At 36.2% G+C, this 21968-nt stretch overlaps 2 protein-coding genes across 9 annotated transcripts in view; both read left to right on the plus strand.

Moving 5' to 3' along the window:
• Positions 1-1880: 1880 nt before the first annotated feature.
• Positions 1881-11952, plus strand: tulp1 (tubby like protein 1). The gene is made up of 13 exons (XM_005802212.3): positions 1881-2028; positions 3497-3641; positions 3734-3844; positions 4268-4396; positions 6807-6926; positions 7243-7377; positions 7450-7532; positions 7669-7833; positions 8552-8664; positions 8748-8856; positions 8966-9064; positions 9996-10167; positions 10957-11952. The coding sequence occupies exons 1-13, from the start codon at positions 2014-2016 to the stop codon at positions 11088-11090; spliced, it is 1530 nt and encodes a 509-aa protein (XP_005802269.3). The 5' UTR covers positions 1881-2013; the 3' UTR covers positions 11091-11952.
• A 3032-nt stretch (positions 11953-14984) lies between these two features.
• The window catches only part of tead3 (TEA domain transcription factor 3), a 34997-nt gene continuing 28013 nt past the window's right edge, over positions 14985-21968 (plus strand). For 6 of the 8 annotated variants that reach the window (XM_023324968.1, XM_023324969.1, XM_023324971.1 and 3 more), the window contains exons 1-2: positions 14986-15157; positions 15498-15623. The gene's annotated coding sequence lies outside the window, so the exon portion shown is untranslated. Of the gene's footprint in view, positions 15158-15497; positions 15624-21968 lie in introns of all 8 variants that reach the window. The other 2 variants (XM_023324966.1, XM_023324967.1) reach the window with 1 other exon arrangement.

The following is a 21968-nucleotide window of genomic DNA, read 5'->3' on the forward strand; positions in this document are numbered from 1 at the left end:
ACAGGACGTGACAAACGAACATGTTTCAGTGCCATCACTTAATCCTGAAGCTTCACCATTTGAGCCACAAGAGCCAACAGAGACCATATCAGAAGGGCAGCAGCTCAAGGGTGAGTTAACCCAGTCACCCACACCTCGAATGTCCATCCAACCACCAGACCATGTCATAATAGATATTGGCAACCCTGAAACGTCTGAAACTGTTATCCCTATTGGAACGGACAACCCTGAAGGGAATGTTGAAGTAAGGAGATCAACAAGAGAAAGAACCCATCCCAAGAGACTCACCTACCCATCCTTAGGAAACCCACTTCTGGTAGTTATGCAGTCTTTACTTGGTGGCTTAGACAACGCACTACAAATAGCCCTTGAACGTGACTTTTATGCCCCTGTATTTGATGCTTAGGAGATGTTGACATGCAGGGACGCATGCAATTAATGGGGGGGAGGATGTAACCCACATGTATATGTGTGGTACTGTTAGTGGTATTTTATTTCTGTAGGATTTTGTTTTGTTATTTAATGTTCCCAGCAATTTAGTTATATTTTCATTTTGAGTTTTCTTGTCATACCAGAAACCGCCAGCAGGTGGCTTGTGAGTTACACTCTGGTTTAGACAGCAGGAAACTATTAGAAGAAGAAGAAGAAAACCGTAGCTGGCAGTAGCACGTTGTGCGAATTACTGCATGCTATAAGATAAATTCTTGATTAATTCCGGTAACGGTTAAGAGAAAAGAAGATCCGTGACCTGATCCCTGGCAGTAAAACACATTTTTACTGTGATTTTCTCTGGTGAGTGTTGTAACGTGTTTTTGCAACCGAAATTAAGCTAATGCTAACTGGCGTCATAGGCATTACTGCTCATATATTCCGACAAGGAAGAACAGAGAAACGTAAATAAAACCAATCGGAGAAATGTGTGAGATTAAAATGATGATTTTCACTGTATTGCATTTTTTTGTTATGTACAAACTAAGAGGTCGGATACAGTGTGATACGTTTGTTTTGCAAGCTTGCCATTAGTTGAATGTTATTTTTGTGATAAATGGAATTTATTGCTTCCTGCATACTTTTGAAACTTAATAGTTAATTAAGTTCTATATATATGCAGGTGGGTTTTTTTCAGAACCCCATGCAACTTTGAAGACTGTGCAGCTGCATAGCATCGCAGGCCTGGATTGGATTGCTGAGCTCCAGGGTTCAACCCAAGACCTGGGACTGCTGGATCCGCTGCCTACTTTGCTCTGGATAAGATAAGATTTTGGATCCAAAGAAACACATGGCCATTTAACAAAGACTTGACTGACTGACTTAAATTACTGAACTAAGAAAACAAAACTTCCAAAGGACGAACTGAACTATAAGGAATCTGAACCAAAAGAAAGTACACTGCCTGATAAAAAAGGTGGACACTTTATGTTGGAACAAAAAAAACTGTACCGTAATATTCTGTTTCAAGTTGTATTAAATAATCTGTTCATTCTTGATAATATGGTTGTTTGTACTTATTATCCTCCTTTTTGAACTTAGAAAGATAGACTAACTGTAACTTCAACATTGAAATCTAAGTTTCTCAACTTATCTATTCGTAAGTTACACTAGTTGGTTACATTTAGTACCTTGGTCAGAGGAAGATTTCTAAAAGGAAGAATTTATGCAAAACAATAGACCAGGTCCTTCAGCACTTATCGTTTTCTTGAGATTTAGGATTTGCAGAGAAGCTGCAGCTTTATTTTGGGAAAAAAAGTACATTTCTTCTACTAAATGTTAACCTACATGACAAACAACTCAGGTCCCTCCTCCTGAGGCTGCTTTGGTTTCTCCTGTTGACGCGTTTCTTGCAGAGCAGATGGCTTTACACATAAATCCTATTAGCAACTTTCTGCTGATGGAGACATCACACTGAGTTCAGGGCTTTCTCGTTCTTTCGTTATCTATGTGAGAAGCTTCCTTTTACTACTTCCTAGTAATTGAAAAAGAGTAAACAGTGCATCCTAATTTGTAGAGCAAGCCATGTCTGCAGAAAAGGTAAGAAATAGGCTAGAATGTCTTAGATTTTTTGCATGTATACATTCAAAGTGCCAACTTTAATTTGCAACTGGAAAAGATGGTGACACAAAAGACAAAGGAAATTGGCCTTTGTTTAGATTTTTATGTTGATTAGACTTCAAAGTCATTTCGGAAACAGAATTGTTGCAGCTTCTACTTATATCTGTGCTAACAATTTTGTTTACTTATGCTAACATATGAGTTAGACCAGTGAATTAATACATAGTGCTAAAGGTAAGAAAGTTTAACATTGCTACAAATTATCCCTGCTGACAGAAATGGCTCACTCTAGTAGTACTGGACCATTTAAATGGCTTAATCATGAATGGGAAAAAAGTCATTTGAATCAAGCATCATTTTGACATTATATGTGAGTACTATTGAACAAGCAAAGCAAAAACCAACTAAAGTTATTTTACTCATCCAGTACTGCAGAATTATTAAATTAGAGCTTAATAAATATAAATATCTCAATTGTCTGATATTTATGCAAGCCTTTGAGAACTTTTATAGGTGTTTCAAGAACATTCTTGTAACATATACTGTATAATAGCTGATCAAAGATTTAACTGTTAGATTGTAAGTTGTATGTTTAATTTAAAATGGCTTTGATTTTGCCATGTGAGTTTTCAACTTCTGGGAAATAACTCATTACAATATGGTTGTCACATTGGAGCACACAATCAATCTGAGTTTGAATTTTCTGCTGAGACAAATAGTCTTCATGGATGCAGGTTCTGAACCTAATAGGATTACCCCCTGGGTTTCCGCCAACTGCAATCGCACTGACCTTACTCCTTGTAACACTGTGACATCTTGTACAAGTCATTTGGTGCAAAGCTAAAGAAAAAAGTAGGTTATATATTCATCACTGTGATTTCTGGGGAACATTGTTTCTTGTACAAATGATTGCATACAAAGAAAAAATGTCAGAAAACATGTCAAAGCATCATTTGAGCCTTGTGTCGTGACAGTAGCTTATGTTGGAAACCATGAAAATGGAAAATACAAGAATTTGGAAGATTCTAAAGAAAATATGCACCTCCCCACAATATTGATATTGTTGTAAATGCACTATCAGATTCTGCAACAAATGAGAATGTTTGAATAAATGAAATTAAAATATGTTTAGAAGATGTTTCAGCATCTACTGCTGGATATCATGTTAGTTGTATTGAGTTTTCTTGCTAATATTAATAAACCAAGAATGGGGTGCTTATTCACCTAAACTCAATAAATTTTACTCAGATAAATAAAGCAATTTGTTTTGATTTTGCTTTTATTCTCCTCTCCTTGCTCTCTCCATACCATCTGCCTTTTAAAGGGTGAGTTTTTGATACCCTTGTAAATATTTATTTTTTTCAGATAGTTGATCTAAAATGTCACTGCATCTCAGCTCAAATGACATTACCTACAAACCCACACATCTAACTAAGATTTATCAGCAGAAAATGCAAAGAAACCAAAAAAGAAGAAAGAACAGGCCAACGGTAGCTCTGAAGCCAAGCTCAACGGAAGTGAAGCCAAACCTAAGAAAACTAAGACAAAGAAGAGTGAAGATGCAGCAGAAGATGACGCCTCCACCACTCAAAGTGAGAGTTATTTCAGCTATTTCCACAAAATGATTGAAAAATGAAAAAATATTTGTTTCTGAGGCAGACCTGACAACTCATAAACTTTATAGGTGGAAAAAAAGTAAAGAAAAAGAAACCAGAAAAAGATAAAGAGGAACCTGAGAAGGATAAAGAGAAAGAGCCAAAAAAGAAACCCAAAAGTGCTCCAAAAAAGAAGAAATGTGAGTCAATACACTGGAAACTGTATTTAGTTAGAATGGTGGAAACAGAAGAGAAGGAGATATTTCATTAGCCTTGTAGAATAACTGCCTAAGTCATATTTTGGCCAAATTAAGATAATATTGATTGTCTTACACTGCTACATCACCCTGCCTAATTACCTATCAGAACACTTATTACAGTCCAAAATCCATATTTTTAAAAATGTTATTCCAAATTTTATTCATGTTCTTTCTTGTTTTCTGAAAACATTAAAATGGGACTTTAAGGTCCCATTTGTCGCATTTGTTATGAAGCTTAGAATTTTTAAGACAGTGTGAAACGTTTATAAACCTCACACTTAATGTTTATGTTACTGTCAATAAAATTTCAAAATACATGTATTAGTCTAAGAGTTAAATAATAATTTGTTGCTTTTTTTCCAGCCTCAGACACTGAAGAGGATGATGATGATGAGGAGGAGGATAACCCAAAAAAGAAAACAAAGAAAAAAACAACAAAGGAGAGTTCTCCATCTGCAAGTAATACCAAGGAGAAAAAATCTAAAACTAAAGGTACAATAAAACGCAAAGGCATTAAAATTTTCACATTTATTTTAGATGTGTCGGTTATTTAGCAATATTTGGTCATTGTAATTTAATAGAAGCACAAAAACTACCAGTAGTAATGTAATATGACAAAAACATAACATCATGATTTGTTAAAGTAAAGCCATGATCGTATTTATAGGATGTACTTTATATAGGATATTTAAAATTGTAGCCTTGATATGTTCTTAAATGCCAGTAATAATCTAATATATGCTATTATTCTTTTATTCTAAGCTATAAAAAATAATATATTGGGCCAGAGCTTCAGTGGTTAGAATGGTTTTTTCCTTGTGAGGTTGGCTTTAGACATTTTTTCAAGTTACTTACCTGAGGTGTGAATATGAGTGCAATGTTCTCTAACAATAAGCAAACACACTCTTATAAGATTCCCTATTTCATACACACACCTAGTACCACTTCTAATCAGATATTTAGAAAACTGGAGAAAACCCAGAATCTTCTAGCTGTTAGTCAACACTGCTAAATTTTACAACTCAGAGCAGTCCAAGTCATTAAAGTGCTTAAAACAACAGTTATGTGACCAGACTGTAGGTAAGCGGATCAGATTATTTTATTGTGTAATGGTGAGTTGAAATGGTGTCTTGACAGCCAAAAGTAGGACTAGTGTGGTATTTTGCTGCTGCAGCTTGCTTCAAGGTTTGTGTGTTTGGAGATGCTAATCTGCATACCTTTGCTGTAATGAAGTGGTTTTTGAGCTGCTGTTGCCTTTCTGTCATTCTGAGGCCTTTTTGTCAACACAACTGTTGCTCACTGGATATTTTCTATGTTTTTGGCTATTCTCTTTAACTTTGAGAAGATGGAATGCAAAACCCTAGGAGACAAGCAGTTTTATGAAGTACCCGGACTAGCCCATCTGACACCAATAACATGTTCAAAGCCACTTAGTCCTTGTTTCTTTCCCTTTATGTCTCTCAATTTGAGCTTCAGCAATTCTTCTTCACTACACGTAGATGCCGAAATGCCCAAAGTTCCTGCTATTTGAGAAGCTGATTTGGGATTTGTGTTAACAAATAATTGAATATGTAGCAAAAAGGCTGGTGAGTGTGTATTGATATACGAAGCTTCCATAGTTGCTTTTCTCTGCTTCTTAAAGTATCCCAAAGAAAATGTTTGAAGTATAAAATAAAACAGTAGATTTAAAAAACGCATCACTTATTTTTAGATATTTGTTCTTCTTCTAGAAATTATTTAACTAACTCCCTTTTTCATTTTGTACTTTAAAGCTTTCTCCTATCAATCTTTAAAGTTTCAGCACGAAACATGTTGGATCATTTTAAACAAACTATTGTCTAATAAAGAAGCACTGTCATGATGTTCTTAAGAGAAAACAATACTTGTTTTTATACTTGTGTCTTGTGTATTCTGTTTATAGGGCAAGTGATTATAATATAATCAGGGGCAATACAGCTTCTGACTCCAAAATTCACAAAGCAGGAGAAAATTCAAATATCACACTCATCATTATGCAGTTTTAGCTGGGTTAGTATCCGCCACTCTAGTACGAGCCCTAGACATATGACATATGAATTTGAAAAAAGAATTGTATGAAAAGATTTCATTTCTTATTAGGCTAAAATCTATAATTTATTTACTATCAATCTAAGGGCTTTCAGTCCTGAAGTGTCCTAAAGTTTGTTACTATCAACGTCACACACACAAAACACATCTTTAAGAATTCATTTGTCAGCAGGGCTAAGTGTTGGGGCATGTTCTAACAGATTCATTACCGCGGAACTGGTTTTGGGAGCAAGTATCAACAGGACTGTGGGTGTAATTGAGGTTTTGAAGACAGGTTTTATGGCACCAATTTGAGCGGGGAATTTTGAATTCTTCACCTAAGCCTTGCATTCTGAGACTCGGTCAGTCGCTTGTGTTTATGGAATCTACACATAAGAAAAACGACTTCCTCATGTAACAAGATGCCATTAAATCTGCTTTCTAAACAATTTCCCCATAAAAAGAAAACAGGCAAAGAAATGCATTTGACATCTAAATATGGTCAAATAGTTGTTAAGCCTTAATTCTTTCCACATTCCTAAAATTCTTCAATATGACAAAACAGCTTGCAGCAGCAGCAAAAGCAGATGTCAAACTAAATGCATGCAAAATCAAGACTGTATGCTCAAAATTACTGTTGTTGTTCCACATCTGTCCCACCCTCAATACATTACTAATTTGACTTTGGATGGTTTGGCACAAACTCAACAACATTTTCCTATCCCTCTGTCTTTTAATGTTTGGTTATTTCACAATGTGTTATTATTATTGGTTTTTATTCCAGGGACTATTTTCCTATCAATTTCATGGGTACATAGTTTGTTCTTTTTTAACTCTACTGCTTTCCTATTCGCAGAGGACAAAGATTCTGATGGCAAAGATAAAAAGTCAAAATCAAAGGACAAAGAGAAGAAGAAAGAACCTGCATCAATGTTTATGATAAATGGGGAAAAATCATCTAAAAGCAAAAAGAAAGGTAATGAAATACTTAATATTTTATAGATTTTCCTTACTGTACTAATTCTAAAACCTTAACATATTTTTTCCTGATGTTTAATATGTTGTGTAGCTGTACACACAGATAAAACCAAATGTTTACATACTGGAAAGACCTCCAGATTTTTTTTACGCACTGTCTGACATAAAATCAGAATAAACTTTATGTTAACAACTGATTTTAGTTGTATATTATACTAACTACTTGTGCCTTTGAGTAAAGAGCACAGTCTTAGCAAAGACATTTGTTTTTATAAATGCATGGAATTCAACTATGATCTGTGTTTATCAAACAGCTGCCAAATCAGAGAGTGATGACAGTGAAGAAGAGACAAAGTCAAGCAAATCAAAAAAGAAATCTACTGCTGGTTCGGCATCCATGTTTCAGACAACATCAGATAAGGAAAAAGACAAAAAGACAAAGAAAAAAGGCAATTTAGCTTGACATTTCTCCCACTGTTTGGGTTTGCTAACCTGTCTAATAAATGTGTCTTCTCTTATAGCAAAGGTAGAAGAGAGTGATGAATCTGAATCAGAGAAAGAGGAAAAGTCAAAGAAGAAAAAGGGTAAAGGAAAGAAGAAGAAGGTAGCTTAAATTCTAAAAATGTTTTTTCCAAAAATAGAAAAGCTTATTTTAATTATGTTATAGTAGTAAAACAGTACAACAAACATTTAGAGTTAGTAATTCAGTAAAATGTAATAATTCCTTGCCCCATAATCAGGAGAGAGCTCCCTCACCTGAGATTGAGTTTGATGACTTGGAGACGTTTGTGATGGAGCCAGCTCCACAGGGTGTGACGGTGAAATGCAGAGTGACGCGGGACCAGAGAGGAGTGGACAAGAGCCTCTATCCTCTGTATTATCTTCATCTAGACAATGAGAAAAAGGTCAGGAAACACTCATTAATACATTGAGAAAAATATGCTGATTGGTCAGTAAATTAGAAAGAATTCATTTATGGACAAAGAACTATTTCTGTACGGCTGAGGATGAATTGGTTGTTAATCATCCAATAGTTGAGTAACACATATTCTTTGACTTGGTCTATATCAAACCTTTTCAAAGTAAAATTGCTCCATAATGTCAGATTCTAAATTATTAAAGGAATATAAAACTGTCAGGAAATAAATTTTGATAGCAATGTCCTAAAGAGAACACAGGATCATATATTAAAAACAAAAAGAGTGTGGTTAAATGATAAACCTTGTGGAATACCTCTTGTTACACACAATGACTCTGAGAAGGATCAACACCTTTTCATGAATTGTCTTCTTTTTTGTGAAGTAGTTTCTGAACCAACTAAAAATGCCAGACTCAGAATAAAAATATATTAATGAAATATATAATATTATATATTAAAATATACAATAATAGACAATGTATAATGAAATAGGAGTGGAAGTCTTTGACCAGTCAAAGCTGTTTAGAAAGTGATTTAAAGTCACTTTCAGGTAGGCCAATCTGTCCACTTAATCTAACATTTCAGAGATTCTCTAATGCACTACAAAATTACAAAAACAACAATCATTCAGCAAGATAAAACACTTTTTAACATTGGCAGCCTTATTTGTTAAGATCTAATGTGGCTCATTGTGATCACCTTAGACATTCCTGTTGGCTGGAAGGAAAAGAAAGAAAAGCACAACTTCAAATTACCTCATCTCCATTGATGCCACGGACTTGTCAAGAGGTGGTGAGAATTTTGTCGGAAAGCTAAGGTATGTCAAAAGACGTCGGACAAACTGAACGATGATGTTTTTAACGTCTATGTGTAGAAGTCAAAATATCTTTTTTTAACCAGGTCCAATTTAATGGGAACTAAATTCACAGTGTTTGATAATGCTCTAAATCCAGAAAGAGCTCTTCCTGACATGTCTAATGCACGGCAAGAGCTAGCTGGCATCATCTATGTGAGTTGCCTTAGAGTTTATTGATTGCTACTTTACAGGGATGTATTCTGATCTGAGTACTGAAGAGAAGAAATGTAAATACGTTGAATCTGGTTGTTTCTCACCTCAGGAAACAAATGTCTTAGGAATGAAAGGGCCCAGACGGATGACGGTCATCGTCCCAGGAATGAGCAAGGACAATGAGAGAGTCCCACTCAGGCCCAGAAATGTAAGCTTCATCAGAAACTTCACCCTACACAAAATGACATGACAGTTTAATTTTCTTTCAGTTTAAATGACTTTTATACCTACAGCTCATTTTCTGGCATAAGCACGGGTTAAATAACTAATATTATTAGTTAGGTCACTCCTACTTTGGTCTGAGAGTTTAATAAATGTTTTTGAATCGTTAACAACAAAAATGTACCTGAAATGTATGCCAAGGCCTAAGCAATAACAGAAAAAATAGAAATACAAAAAACATTAAGTAAAACTTGTAAAAGATTGTCCAAAATGTTTGGACAATAATTTTCAGTTTTAACTTAAATGTGAGTTAAAACTGATCGTAGAAGTCAAGACAAACATCAAAAAACCACACAAAACTTAAAGTAGGCATTACAAGCAAGAAACTGTTGGATGCACTCCATGTTCTTTGAATGCTATGCATGTTGGGATAGCATAATTGAAAAGAGGCTGACTCATGCAACTGAACTGAAATTTAAAACATTCCCAGCACCACTTCTTTTGCTCATGCATTAGTTACAGTTATACTGTATTTTAAGGGGACTCTATGAAAATTTATACCCCATTACATAGTGATCATGGCTCATTTCTTTTTCCAACAATATCTGTTTGCTTGTACAAACTTTCACACTTCCGTAGTCAGGAAAAGATTTTTCTAAACTTTGGTTTGAAAGCATTTCCAGCACTTTTTTTTGTTTTTTTTTTAAGAAAACAACCACACAAAAACAGAACCACCAAATTAAAAACTAAATTAGCAAATTAACGAAAACACCCTTTCTGGTTGCCAGCAGAAGAGCCAGATGTTTAACAGCTTGATTTAGGTTCTGTTTATTATGAGAACCAAACAAGGCAAGTGGGTAAAATCTTATTGCTCTTTGTTGATGCTCACTGACTTATGTTTTGCCAATTGACCACAGGAATGTGACGGCTTGTTGGTAAGGTACCAGAATAGAAGGATGGAAAATGTGATTGAGCTTCACAACAAGACACCCGTGTGGAACGAAGACACTGCCTCTCATGTGCTGAATTTCAACGGCCGAGTCACACAGGCCTCCGTCAAGAACTTCCAGATAGTGCACAACAAAGACTGTGAGTACTCCTTATCCATCTGTCTTTTTCCCACAGCCTGGTTTGTTTGGAACCAGATGTGGATGTGTGGGACAATGAAAAACAAAGTGGTTTACTGTCAAAACAAGTTCAAGGACGACACAAAAGATCAGATGAGTGCATATGGTTCACTTTAGCAATCCCTCAAAAATTGGTTGCTAAGCACATTTACAAGTGAGAAGGTATTTGCCTCCTATTAGATGTATTTTGCTTTAGTATCAGACAAAAAATAACTCCGTTTCATTTATTAAAGAAAAAAAAACTATCCAGTGGCTGTGACACCCTCTAGTAGTTTGGAAATCCATTTTCTACGTCTGTGTGGAGGAATTTTTTAACCCATTTTTCTTTGCAGAATTGTTTTAATTCAAGTGCATTTTTAAGGTTTTTTAGCATGAGTTTCCTGTTTAGTAATTCCACTACATCTAAATCAGATTTAAGTTAGTTACTTTGACTAGAGCACTCCACAACCTACTTTTTCCAGCCATTCAGAGGTCAACTTCATGTCACTGTCCTGCTGCATAACCCCTGTGCATTTCAGCATAACTGTTGATGGAAAATCACTTCTAAAGGTTAATGCAGCTCAGACGCCTGTTAAAACGTAGTCTATGCATACCAAGGATTGTATTGGAAGTAATGATTTAGTCAACGAAAAAAGGCAAAAACAAGAACTCTTTAAGGTTGAAAATACATTTTGGCGGCACTGTATGTAATTTGTATCCCACTTTCCTACAATCAGCTCTGAGTTCCTAATATATTTTTGCTTTTTTCCAGTGGACTACATTGTGATGCAGTTTGGAAGGATAGCTGACGATATATTCACTCTGGATTATAACTACCCCATGTGTGCCGTGCAGGCCTTTGCCATCGCACTCTCCAGCTTTGATGGAAAAATTGCTTGTGAATAATCCAAATATATTCACAAGCACTATAGTGCTAGCACAAGCACTACGACCTACAGTAGGTTAACAACTACTGTAACCTGAATGCTGCAAGTTCATGCCAATCTGTGACTCTTACTTCCCTACGCTTTCAGAGATGAGCAGTGGTAACCAACAGTGTTGCAGCGGTGCCACCTCTTTGCTATGCAGATTTCCTCCTGCAGGTGTCAGAAGCAAGTTCAACCATTGTAGCTTAGTCTGATTTAACATGAATTTTCAGAATTAGTGTTTATCACAAAATGTCACAACTAATATTTAAAGAAAAAGGCAATAAGATTAGTCTTTAAAGATGTTCAACTTTATGTGTTTCTTTTGTTTGTTTTTTTTAATCTCATGTTGTGTTGTATCCTGTTCCTATCTAGAGTCAGTAGTAGAACAGTTTCTTGTTTCTTGTGTCACTGTGAAAACAAATAAACCAAAAACTTCATTTTCCAAATGACACAATGTTTTCTCAAAGACAAGTATTTCACAAATAATGTAGATCAAAAATTTGTGACATTTGTCTCTATTTTACTTTGATTATACCATTATTAATTATGATATTTAGGCTTCCTGTATCCCTCAATTTTTCCTAAATGTAATGACTATGAAACAAAAAGTGTCACGGTTAAAGTAGTATTCGTAAAAGAAGAGCAGCATCTTTGAAACAGTGTGTTTATTTTTGTAGATTTCTGTTCCTGTGTGATGATTCAATCTTCTTTGTATATTTAACACAGTCTGGTCTAATGTAAGCTGTTGTAGATTTTTTTCTATTTACACAATTTTTGTCAGAACAATCTTGTATTTTTCCTTCACCTTGCCTTTGTTTCATGTGCTTATTGGAATAATGTGTGTGAATTAAACCTTCTTGATTACAGACACATATTGTCCTCTGAGTAAAATCCTTTACAGAAGACCTTATGGGATCTGCCAGAACAGTTATAAAACATGTTTTATGATTGTATCATCTGCTGCGAGCAGGCAGCTGGCAGATAATAAAACAGATTCCAGTTGCAAGATTTTTAGAGACACCCACGCTTTTCTCCTCCTGCCATCTGACATGTCGAAAGCCTCACTCAGGATGAAAAACCTGTTTGCACGGAGGGCCTGGAGCAGAAGTGAGAGGTGTGTATTCTGCCTGAACCTGCTCAGGCAGTTGTCCAAACTCGCAAAATTAAATGAAGCCTGAAGCAGGCGGCTCCTCTTGAACAGATGCTGTAAGGTGAGTTTGTCGTCCACCTCCCACCCGCCGCCTCCTACCCTCCCTATTGTCTGCTTTTGATACGGGGCTTTCAACAAAACAACTCCCAACATAAGTGTCTTAAATTGTTTCATTCTGAAGGAGCGCATTGTGTGTATATAAATTCTCTATGTATAAACATGCGTTACTGTTGGACGTTGCAGCCACATTGACGACCAACAGAAGGAGCTGTTGCTGGATGGAATCTTTGATTCATCTGGTTTCAACTGAGAAACATTTGTCAGATGTTGAACGCTCATAACTTTCTAACAGAGTCATGAGTAGGAATTAGTCTACTTTATTCTTGAGGCACTATATGTGAAAACATTTAAGTGAAAAGTTTTAAAGCAGATGTCGAACTCTTACTGAATGAAGCTCAAAAATATTATAACAAGCTGTATAATGAAGTTGTAGCATAATAGTTAGATATTACAAATCCAGTGAGACTTGATGGACAAAAATGGAGATCAATAGAAAAACAAAAAAGGTCAAATGTAAGTTTCAATTAGCTAAAGTCAAACTAGCGCATTTTCTAATAACAAATAAACAGCAGTAATATTTATTTTGGAGCTAAGTATTTTTGAATTACTTTATTTTTTATATAAGAATCTTAAATGCTCTATGAAACACCAGCTCTGCCAAAATATTTCATAAATCAGGTTATTTTGATCTGTACTAGACAAAATAATAAAATATGATAAAGAACTTTAATATAAGAGGAAAAAAACTTCCTTTTTTAAGTTAGCTTCAGAATATTGCATTCGTCATGTGCAGATGCATTGAGATACAATGAGTTTGGTTTACGTCATTTCCTTAAAATCTAAGATTAGATTTATTTCTATATCTTTTTTCTATCTGCACCAAACGGTATCTTAGTTTTAGTTGTTTTGATACAAAAACCACTTTGACTTTGTTGTTTCTATTTATTTAGAAAATTTTGGATATCACAAACAACTTTGATCAATTCAGTGCAGTCTGCATTTATCATTGCAAGACCTGTTAGAGAAAAATGTATATCTCTGTGAGTAAAATAAGAAAGTATTTCCTTTCAAAAAACTACAAAATAGAATGCTTTGTGGTCTTGAACTGATGATAGTCTTTACATGTAAATATTTGCTCTCCTTGATATTAGCTTTCATTTTTTCATAGGTTTGTCCTATGCTGTACCACTTATATACAGCATGTGATAAAACTAATTTAACATTTTGCTTCAGTAGATTAATAATACCAATAAAATTAACACTTTCCGCCAACAAGTGGCACTTTTGTCCGAGTAGCAGAAGAAAATTTCATCCAGGAAGCTACAGTACCACACTAATGACTTTTTTAGACACTAATCAATGCCTGTCTTACATAAGTTTACTATTTGGTATTAACAATCTTGACGTATTAATTAATTGTCACCAATTCTGCTCAATTGTTTTTTGTGTTTACTTTTTGTTTTTTGTTTTTTAGCCAGTGCTGTTCAGCAGTGTAACAATCAGAGTGTCTGTCTGGGAATCCCAACAGATGTGCTTTCCCAAGTGGAGCATTATAGCTTTTGCTCTAATGCTCCACTTAATATACATTTTATTATAAATTGCTTCAGGTTTATTTTGGAATTAAAAAGGGGGGAAAAAAGAGAAAAATATAGAAAGTGAGTTAGGGTAAAAACTAATCCTTAAGGAGGTAAGAATAAAAGATGTGAAGAATAATAAAAACATACAAGACATATTGAGACTAGTCTAAGCTTTTTAGCACATGCCAGGGAGCTTATCAAGCTTAAGTCAAACCACTGCTAACCAAATGGAACAGGAATGCCCATGTCATGTTTGCTACAAAAACACTTTAATGATACTAATGGCATAAAGACATATGACATAATACGGTACTTTTTCACGTGCCAGATTGTTTTAGCTTTCTTATATTGATAGTGGAGTTAATCAGTTGAAAACTGCTTTCTGTATTTGCTCAGGAATTTTTTTTGATGTATGATCCTCTTTGAATCTGTAGTATTTGACACAAAATTAGATAAAAAGAAAAAAGAAAATCTGAAAGGGAGCAATTTTTTTTCCCAAGTGTGTACATCTTTATTGATAGTTGTAAACTAGATAATGCTTTTTTTGGTCAACCAGTGAAATTTGAGACCTGATTTAAAATGTTTACAAGTTGAGTTGCAAGACTTTTGTTTATCTTAAAAGTTAACAGTCAGAACCTGTGATATGCCTTAGTTGACTGGTTGAAACAATTTCAGCTTTATTCATAAGTTGCCACTTTAAATGTGAAACCTAGTCATTGATTAGTTTACCCATATACTTTAAAATCAGTGCTTTGAATTTTGCAATTATGCGCCAGACATCTGTTGCATTTTAATTCCTTAGAGGAAGGACTCTTTTTCAATTCTGTTTAATTTTATTGTTCCTCTGGGATAAAGATAACTTTAAGATTAATTCATGTTCTCTTGAGGAAGTTCTCTATATTTTTATTGACTGGAACAGAACTGTGTGTGCTCTGTCAGACAGGTTTCGGGACCGGAAGCCCCAGTGTTCAGTGATTTGTAGGCGCGGCCTGGAACCGAGTCTCGGCCTCATGAGCCTGTTGATTGACGCGCACCGATGGCTCCTCCTTGAAAAGTCTTTCTTTCCCCTCCCCCTTCGTTTTCCAGTGTAGTGCGTTGATTTCATACCAAAGTCATACTTAACATTCCACTTATACTGTCAAACCTCTGACAAATATTACGGAAAACAACAAGGCGCCAAATTGTAACAAAGTTACTAAAAAGCGCACCTGGCCTCACTGGGAAGAATAGGGAGACTGCCAGAATTAAAATAAAAAGGTAAGTTCTCCACAAAAGTTCCCTCTTTCTGTTCTCAGCCTTTAGCGGGCAGATTTTTCATGCCGCTTGCCTCGGTGAAGTTTTCAGATCATTGTCATTTTTCACATTTTTCCGCGGAGCTGCCTGCGTTGGGAGGGAAGAAAAATATGTGGAGATTGATACACGATTGTGTTTGACTTTCCCAGAGAGCAGGGGCATCTTGACAGCCTCTGTACATTCAGATTTACACCAGATGTCCGCTTATTGGCACACATTATATTACAAAAAAAAGAAAGAAAAAAGTTTCTTTTTTTTACGCAGAAGAACCGAGCCAACATGTTTTATGTTTTCTGTCGCGCAGAGTTCCCAGCTGGATCCAACACTTCCAGCCTTGAGGATTCCAGCAGTTATATCAAGTGGTCCAAGGAGACACCGACACGATTTGGAGGAATAACTTCGGACTGGCTTGGAGCTCTGCATCCTGAAGGTAAGAAGGTCCTCATCGGTCAGCGCAGTTCAGTCAAGGCGACATTTCAACGCAGAACTTGAAGTACATAAATAAGTAATAATAATTAAAAAAAAGAGTTACAAATGAGTTTTGCTCCAGATGACTTTAAGATTGTCAAACAAATTTATTCTAAAAAAAGTATTTCAGGGGAGATTTTTATCGGCAGCTTCAGTAACTTTCCCTTCAGTTTATCCAGCGCTGCTATTGGCTATATATATATAAAAAAGAATGGGAACAAAAACACATTGTTTGATTTCAAGTCTGTGCGTAAAATAATGTTAATCAAAGCTCTGGTAAATAATAATTTTAACCAAGTTTGGACCAGTTATTTATTTATTTATTTTTTTGCAATAAGTGTTACATTTAGAACACAATAAGTAACATTAGAAATTTACATGACCAGTTTTACAATTATATATTCAAAATATATGATTAATTAGATTTTACCATGTGGGATTTTTGCTTCTGTTTAATAAAATAAAGGCTTTAAGAAAGAAAACTATTATTTTAATCAAATTATGTTTTTAATTTTCAGCATGACTACAAGTTTGTGAAAGAATTAAACTGAATAACTGCCCAGTGTATGAATTTATTTATTTATTTTTATGATCTTAGCTTTTTTTGAAAACTTTACTATCAATGATTTTTGCAAACTTAAGATAATCTTATTATGTCATTTACAATTTGATGTGTCTCTCTCAAACTTCAAATCTTCTTTAACAAGTTATCCAATAAGATGCTCAGTTCCTCCTGTCTTTCTGAGTTTTCTCATCTCAACAGTCAAAGCATGCCACGACACTCTGCAAAGTCCTACTAAGTACATAATTCATAGGTGAGGATGTGAGATGCATGGATATGCAACAGGCTAATTGTATAATTAGATACAACCTCGGGCTACACTTGTCCTCTCTGTGAATGTGCTCTCGATTCAGTCTAGCTTCACATTTTGACGGAGTTTTATGTTTTGAGTGGAATAGAAACAAAACAACATTCCTAATTTGTACAGTCATAAGAGCTGCTCAGTTGAATCACCGACAATCAACAGGTTTAACTTGGTAGCAAAATGCAGTCCGTCCAGTTGGTCACACTGAAAAGATCAATCTTTTTAGTTCTTGGTCTGACATATTATTAAATTCTATCAATTATTATTTTTTTACATGTTTAAATCATTTCAACAAGATTGTGTGATTATGAACCTCATTTGTTCTTTTACGGGGCAAAGTGTTTTTGTACAAGTCTTGTTTGACACAGATATCTCATGCCATGAATTTTCTCATGACTACCTGAAGATAAATTATAGGTAAAATTAAAAACGTAGCATTTTAAAGCACACTCAAGAGTTACATTTGATTACCATGAATGAAATGAGCTAAAATAAAAGTCTTCCTCAGAACAAAACAACGGCATATCTGTAAATGAGACTCATCAAGTCGCTTAATAATAAAATCTGGAAAGTATTAAGTAGTTTTTGCTGCAGTGACAGAGTCCCTCTGTTTGTTTTTAGGCACTGTGAATATGCCAGGCCTCTGTGGTACAATGTGGTCTTTTCTTCTTTGTAGTTTATGTTTCTCCGCTTTTGCACATTTTTTGTATCTGCTCTATTGTTTTGTGAGAGAGCGAAATGCAGAGGAGAAAGTTTAACAACTTAGTGGGTGTAGGGGTCAATTAGATTATTTTGGGTTGGTGTCTGTTTTTAATGCCCCAGCTGTGTTCCTCCAGGTTGTTTGCCGGAGCCAGTTAATGACCATGTGTTCTCCTCATTAGGCAACAACAAAAAAATAAAATCTGGATTACACACATGATTACAAACAGTGAATAAATTATTTTGCAAATAATCCATGGTCTTTGGGTTATTCCCACGCTGGGTCACATCTTCATGCACTGCATTGCATTTGCTCTGGATGCAGCTCTGTTGACCAACAGTAGCTGATTCACTCGTTTGTGCTAAACCCACAGAAGACCAGCTAATGAGCTCGTGCCCATTTGTGCAGGCAGTGACTGCCTTTTAGCACCATCCCCAGAAGTGCTTGTCCAAATGGTGGACACTTACCCCTCTGTCGGGCCAGAAGTGAACAAATACAGCCTCACTTATGTCTGTATGGTGAGGACACAGGAGAAAAGCCTGCAGCTCTTGGCGGAGCGTCTTTAGTGGTAATTTAGAATATAATAGTTGCAGAGGAGTTCTTATGAAGAGAACAACATGACATGAGCTGTTTGTTGCACTCACTCAGCAAAAGAAGAAAGTGAAAAGATTCAAAGCAAATTAGACCAAATCTTGTAACATAAACCAGCTTCTTCTCTCTCAAATTCCCCTCGAACACAATATATTAGCACTGTATTCACATTCATCCACTGCACATGTTTACATACTCTCCAAACCATCAGGTTTTCACAGATAAGCCTTCTGGCCTCTTGTTCGGACCACTCAGGGGAGGAGCCGGGGAGTGGCCTAGAACAGTGTTCTCTTTGTGTCAGCTGTCCACAACTTGTTAAATGTTTTAGTTGTTCTTTTCTCTCCAGACCAACTGGTAGAACTGATGTTACCTAAAAAAAAAAAAATTAAAAATGTGGTCAAAAGAAGACAAGCACAGAAGGGAATATCCAGGGCAATCCCAATCTCTGTTACAGATAACAGGAGGCTTACTCCTATTTTATGTCTGTCTTGCATTTTATAAGTGTGTGTGACTGGTGTGTCTTTGTGGAGCTCCAGTGACCCAAGGGCACTCATGTGAAACTACTTTAATCCCTCTGTGCTGAGTGTTTTAGGTTGGGGGTGATGATCTCCTTCTACAGCACAATGCTCATTCATTTCACTCATATTCTGAGCAATCATACATGCATCAATAGTGAAACGGTGCCAAAAGTCGCAGAATTTGGCTCTGCTTTTTGTGTTTGGTTGCAGTTTTTTCTTGCGAAATTGTCGTGCATATTACACTGATCAAAACTGTGGCTGCTCTTAATGCCTTGAATTATACAGTGAGATGAATTATTGGCTGGGTGCATTCTGCCTCATGTCTTAAAGGTTTCACAGATTATGGCCTGTGACCGCTCCCTTTACCACAAAATGACCAATTCAGGCTAGAATGGCTTCTCCGCTACGTTCCTTGGAAAATTTCCGATTAGAATGCTGATTCAGGCTGTTGGTGGGGGGAAAAAGGCCCTGTGGCTTACTTTGTCTCAGTCTTTCCCTTTGCAGTTAGAATCGAGCCCAACTGTTTAAAAGTGTGATATTGGACTGTAGACCACATATCCAGGAGCATCAGCTATTAAAATAGAACAATCAGGGAGTGAAACTTATGTTTTTGCTCTGACGTGACTTGTGTTTACCTACCCTTTGTTCTTACCACATTCAAATTTGTCTGTTTTTCACACTATGTGATATTTTCTGAAGAAAAAAATTGAAAAAGGACTCATCTTAGCTCATTTTAATTCATGTTTTTTTTGTTCAACCTTAACATTTAAACACATTTTTGCACCAAAGCTGTGGATGATCATTTTTGCATGTAACACATTACTGTGAGGGTCATTGTTTTCTTTGGGCTTGCAGCTGGTATCAGACTGCAAATGTTTCACTTGACAAGTGGTGCATATGTTTTGTGTATGTGCGTGTGTTGGTGTGCATGTCTCAGATTTTCCCTCTGCCTCTTGCCGTGTGAGCTGCTGGCTATCCAGCACTCCTCTTACTCTCAGCTCTGATTGTTTCCTGAGTGCCGTGCCAGATAGGAAGTAGGAGGAAGTTATTGGAGGAGCTGGAGAGAATTTATTAGGGCCATACTCAGACACAGGAGGCAAAGGAAAGGGTGATGACTCCCTGTTTTTTGAGAGGGTGCTTGTGATTTTGTGAGTCTGGCTGAGCGCATGTCCTAAATGAACAATTGTGTTACAGTCAAATGTGTGTGTTTTGCAGAAAATCCTTAATTCTGCAGTCTCTGTGTCGGACGGAATAAAGCTCTTGTCAGTGGAGCTTTCCTGGCCTGCAACCTAAAATGTTTTCTTTATCTGTAATCTGACCTTAGAGAGCAGCTGCTCCTTCTGCTGCCAAGACCTGTTGTTTCTCCCCTTCAAATGTGTGTTTGTGTGACGCGGCTGCGAGTTGCGGGGTCTCGCTGTGACGGAAAGCGCTGACTACATCTGTGAGACCCCCTCAACCTTGACTCAAAGTGCGGTTCTCATGTGGAGAAGTTTTCAGGCAAGGATTTGTTGCTGTGTGTAAACTCGAAAGTTTGTCAGAGGTGTATTTAGGTCCCAGCTAAGCAGGGGGGCTTTTGGCCGCCAGCAGCGGTCTGGTTTTTTTGCCAAGAACTGTCACAAGCCCTACAGCAACTAAACAAAAGCTGAATTTCTAAAGACAAGAACAAATCGTGCTGTGCAGCAGTTTGCAGCTAGAAGGAGGAATATACAATCTGACAGGAGAGACATGAAAGGAGGACAACTTTGAAGGATCAGCACTGAAAGAGGCAGATTTGAAGGAAATCTGCTTGCAATCTGCATCGCGACTTGGAGTCATGATAGTGGAGGAATACAAGGCTGTGAATCAGAAGCTGGTTTCTCATAGTTTTTGTAGGGGATTGAAAAAGTTCTAGATATTTTACATTGATTTTAAATAAGAACATAAACCTCTTTATACAATATAAAGCAAGTACAGTGAACCCTCGTTTTTTGCGGGGGTTACGTTCCAAAAAGAACCCATGATAGGTGAAATCCATGAAGTAGTAACCTTTATTTTTTTACAATTATTATACAATGAGATACTCCATAATACATTGAAACCAAAGAACAAAACCTTTTTACAGGCCCAAGCATTTGTTAAACAAATAAAAGTACTGTATAAACGTTTTTTTTTTTTTTTTTTTTTACAAATAACTACTGTACAATATTTTTAATCATCAATACGAACTGAAGGCTTCAAATTGCGGAGATCAGCACCGCCCCACCGCGATCCGAGTCATTGGATTAGAACGGCAGAAAATGAAAAATGATTATGAAAAAAAAAAAAGTACAGTAGGACAAATAGTGACTATTTCACTGCTCTTCTGACTGAGCTGCTGCATCCTGACTCCGTCGCGTTTTTTCTTCTAAAGCCCGCGGTGCAGGTGTGTTTTTTCGAGAGAAGAACATAGTTATCGGTAGCTGTTGTCGCTCTTTTTTCTTCTGGGCAAAAAGATTCTTGAAATTGCAAGAGAATTTGCAAACTTAAATTTGGCAAGCTGTTTTACGTACATTTTAAACCGCAACGTTGTTGACACACTGGTAGAGAAGAAGCTGAGAGACTGTTTAGCCAATCAGAATGCAGAACACAAAGCACGATGCAACTCAGTGACGCAGCAAGACCGTGAAAGGTGAACCGCGATATAGCGAGGGTTCACTGTATAAAACAGTTTTGACAAACATGGAATCATTAACCAAAGCAAATTTTTACCAAACTGTAAAGGGTTTCTACAGTTAGCATCTTCATAATTCCTGTAAAGATGCGTACAAGCTCATTTCAGTTCATCAAGTCAGTAATCAAACTTGTGTCATTTTTAGATTCTTCTTAAGTTCAGTAAACTTAAATTTACTATTCAAATATTCTTTAGTCTGGCATTAAGGTATGCTTTATGACAGATCACACCATGATGTTTCCACATGAACATTTCACTTTTGGCATGGCGTTTTGGGGGGATGTGCAGGACCAATCTTTTTCCAAACATTGTGTGTGCAGTGACGTACAATGTTTCATCTTGTATTTCAGTGGCTTGTCCAAATGCTCTGCAACAAACTTTAAACAAGCTGTAATTTCGTTTTTCAGCAGTGGATTGTTATACAGTCAGTGTGCTTAGAGGGATTGCAGTTCATAACTTTTCATATTGTTTCTCGTGGGGAAAAAAACCGTGCATGCCATTTTCAGGTTTTTTGAAGCTCTTTGTGAGTGGCTCTTGGACAACTGTTGATTATTGCTTTGACTCAGGCTGGTTTATGAAGAAATCACGTTCTTTCCCCTTCCAGGTTATATCTATAATGTGTGGAGCTGCACAATATGTCGCAAATATATCATCATCACACTGTCAGTGTGTGCAATATTCATATCACAAAGAACTGTCTGGAGTGGAGTACTTGTTGGATAATACAGCATATTTTATAAGATCTAAAGTTGCATTTTTCATTCTAATGCAATATTCAGTCAGTAGGACAGAGTATCAAGGCAACAAAAGCTCACATTAGACACATATGGCATTACTAAAAATGCTACTGGTCTCATAAAGTAAGAATAACTGATTAGAAATCGTGGAAAGAAGAAGCAAATAGGAATATATCATACCTGATATTTTTTATATCATATAAGTA

This window comes from Xiphophorus maculatus, chromosome 20 (genome assembly GCF_002775205.1).
Source record: "Xiphophorus maculatus strain JP 163 A chromosome 20, X_maculatus-5.0-male, whole genome shotgun sequence".
Classification (NCBI taxonomy): Eukaryota; Metazoa; Chordata; class Actinopteri; order Cyprinodontiformes; family Poeciliidae; genus Xiphophorus; species Xiphophorus maculatus.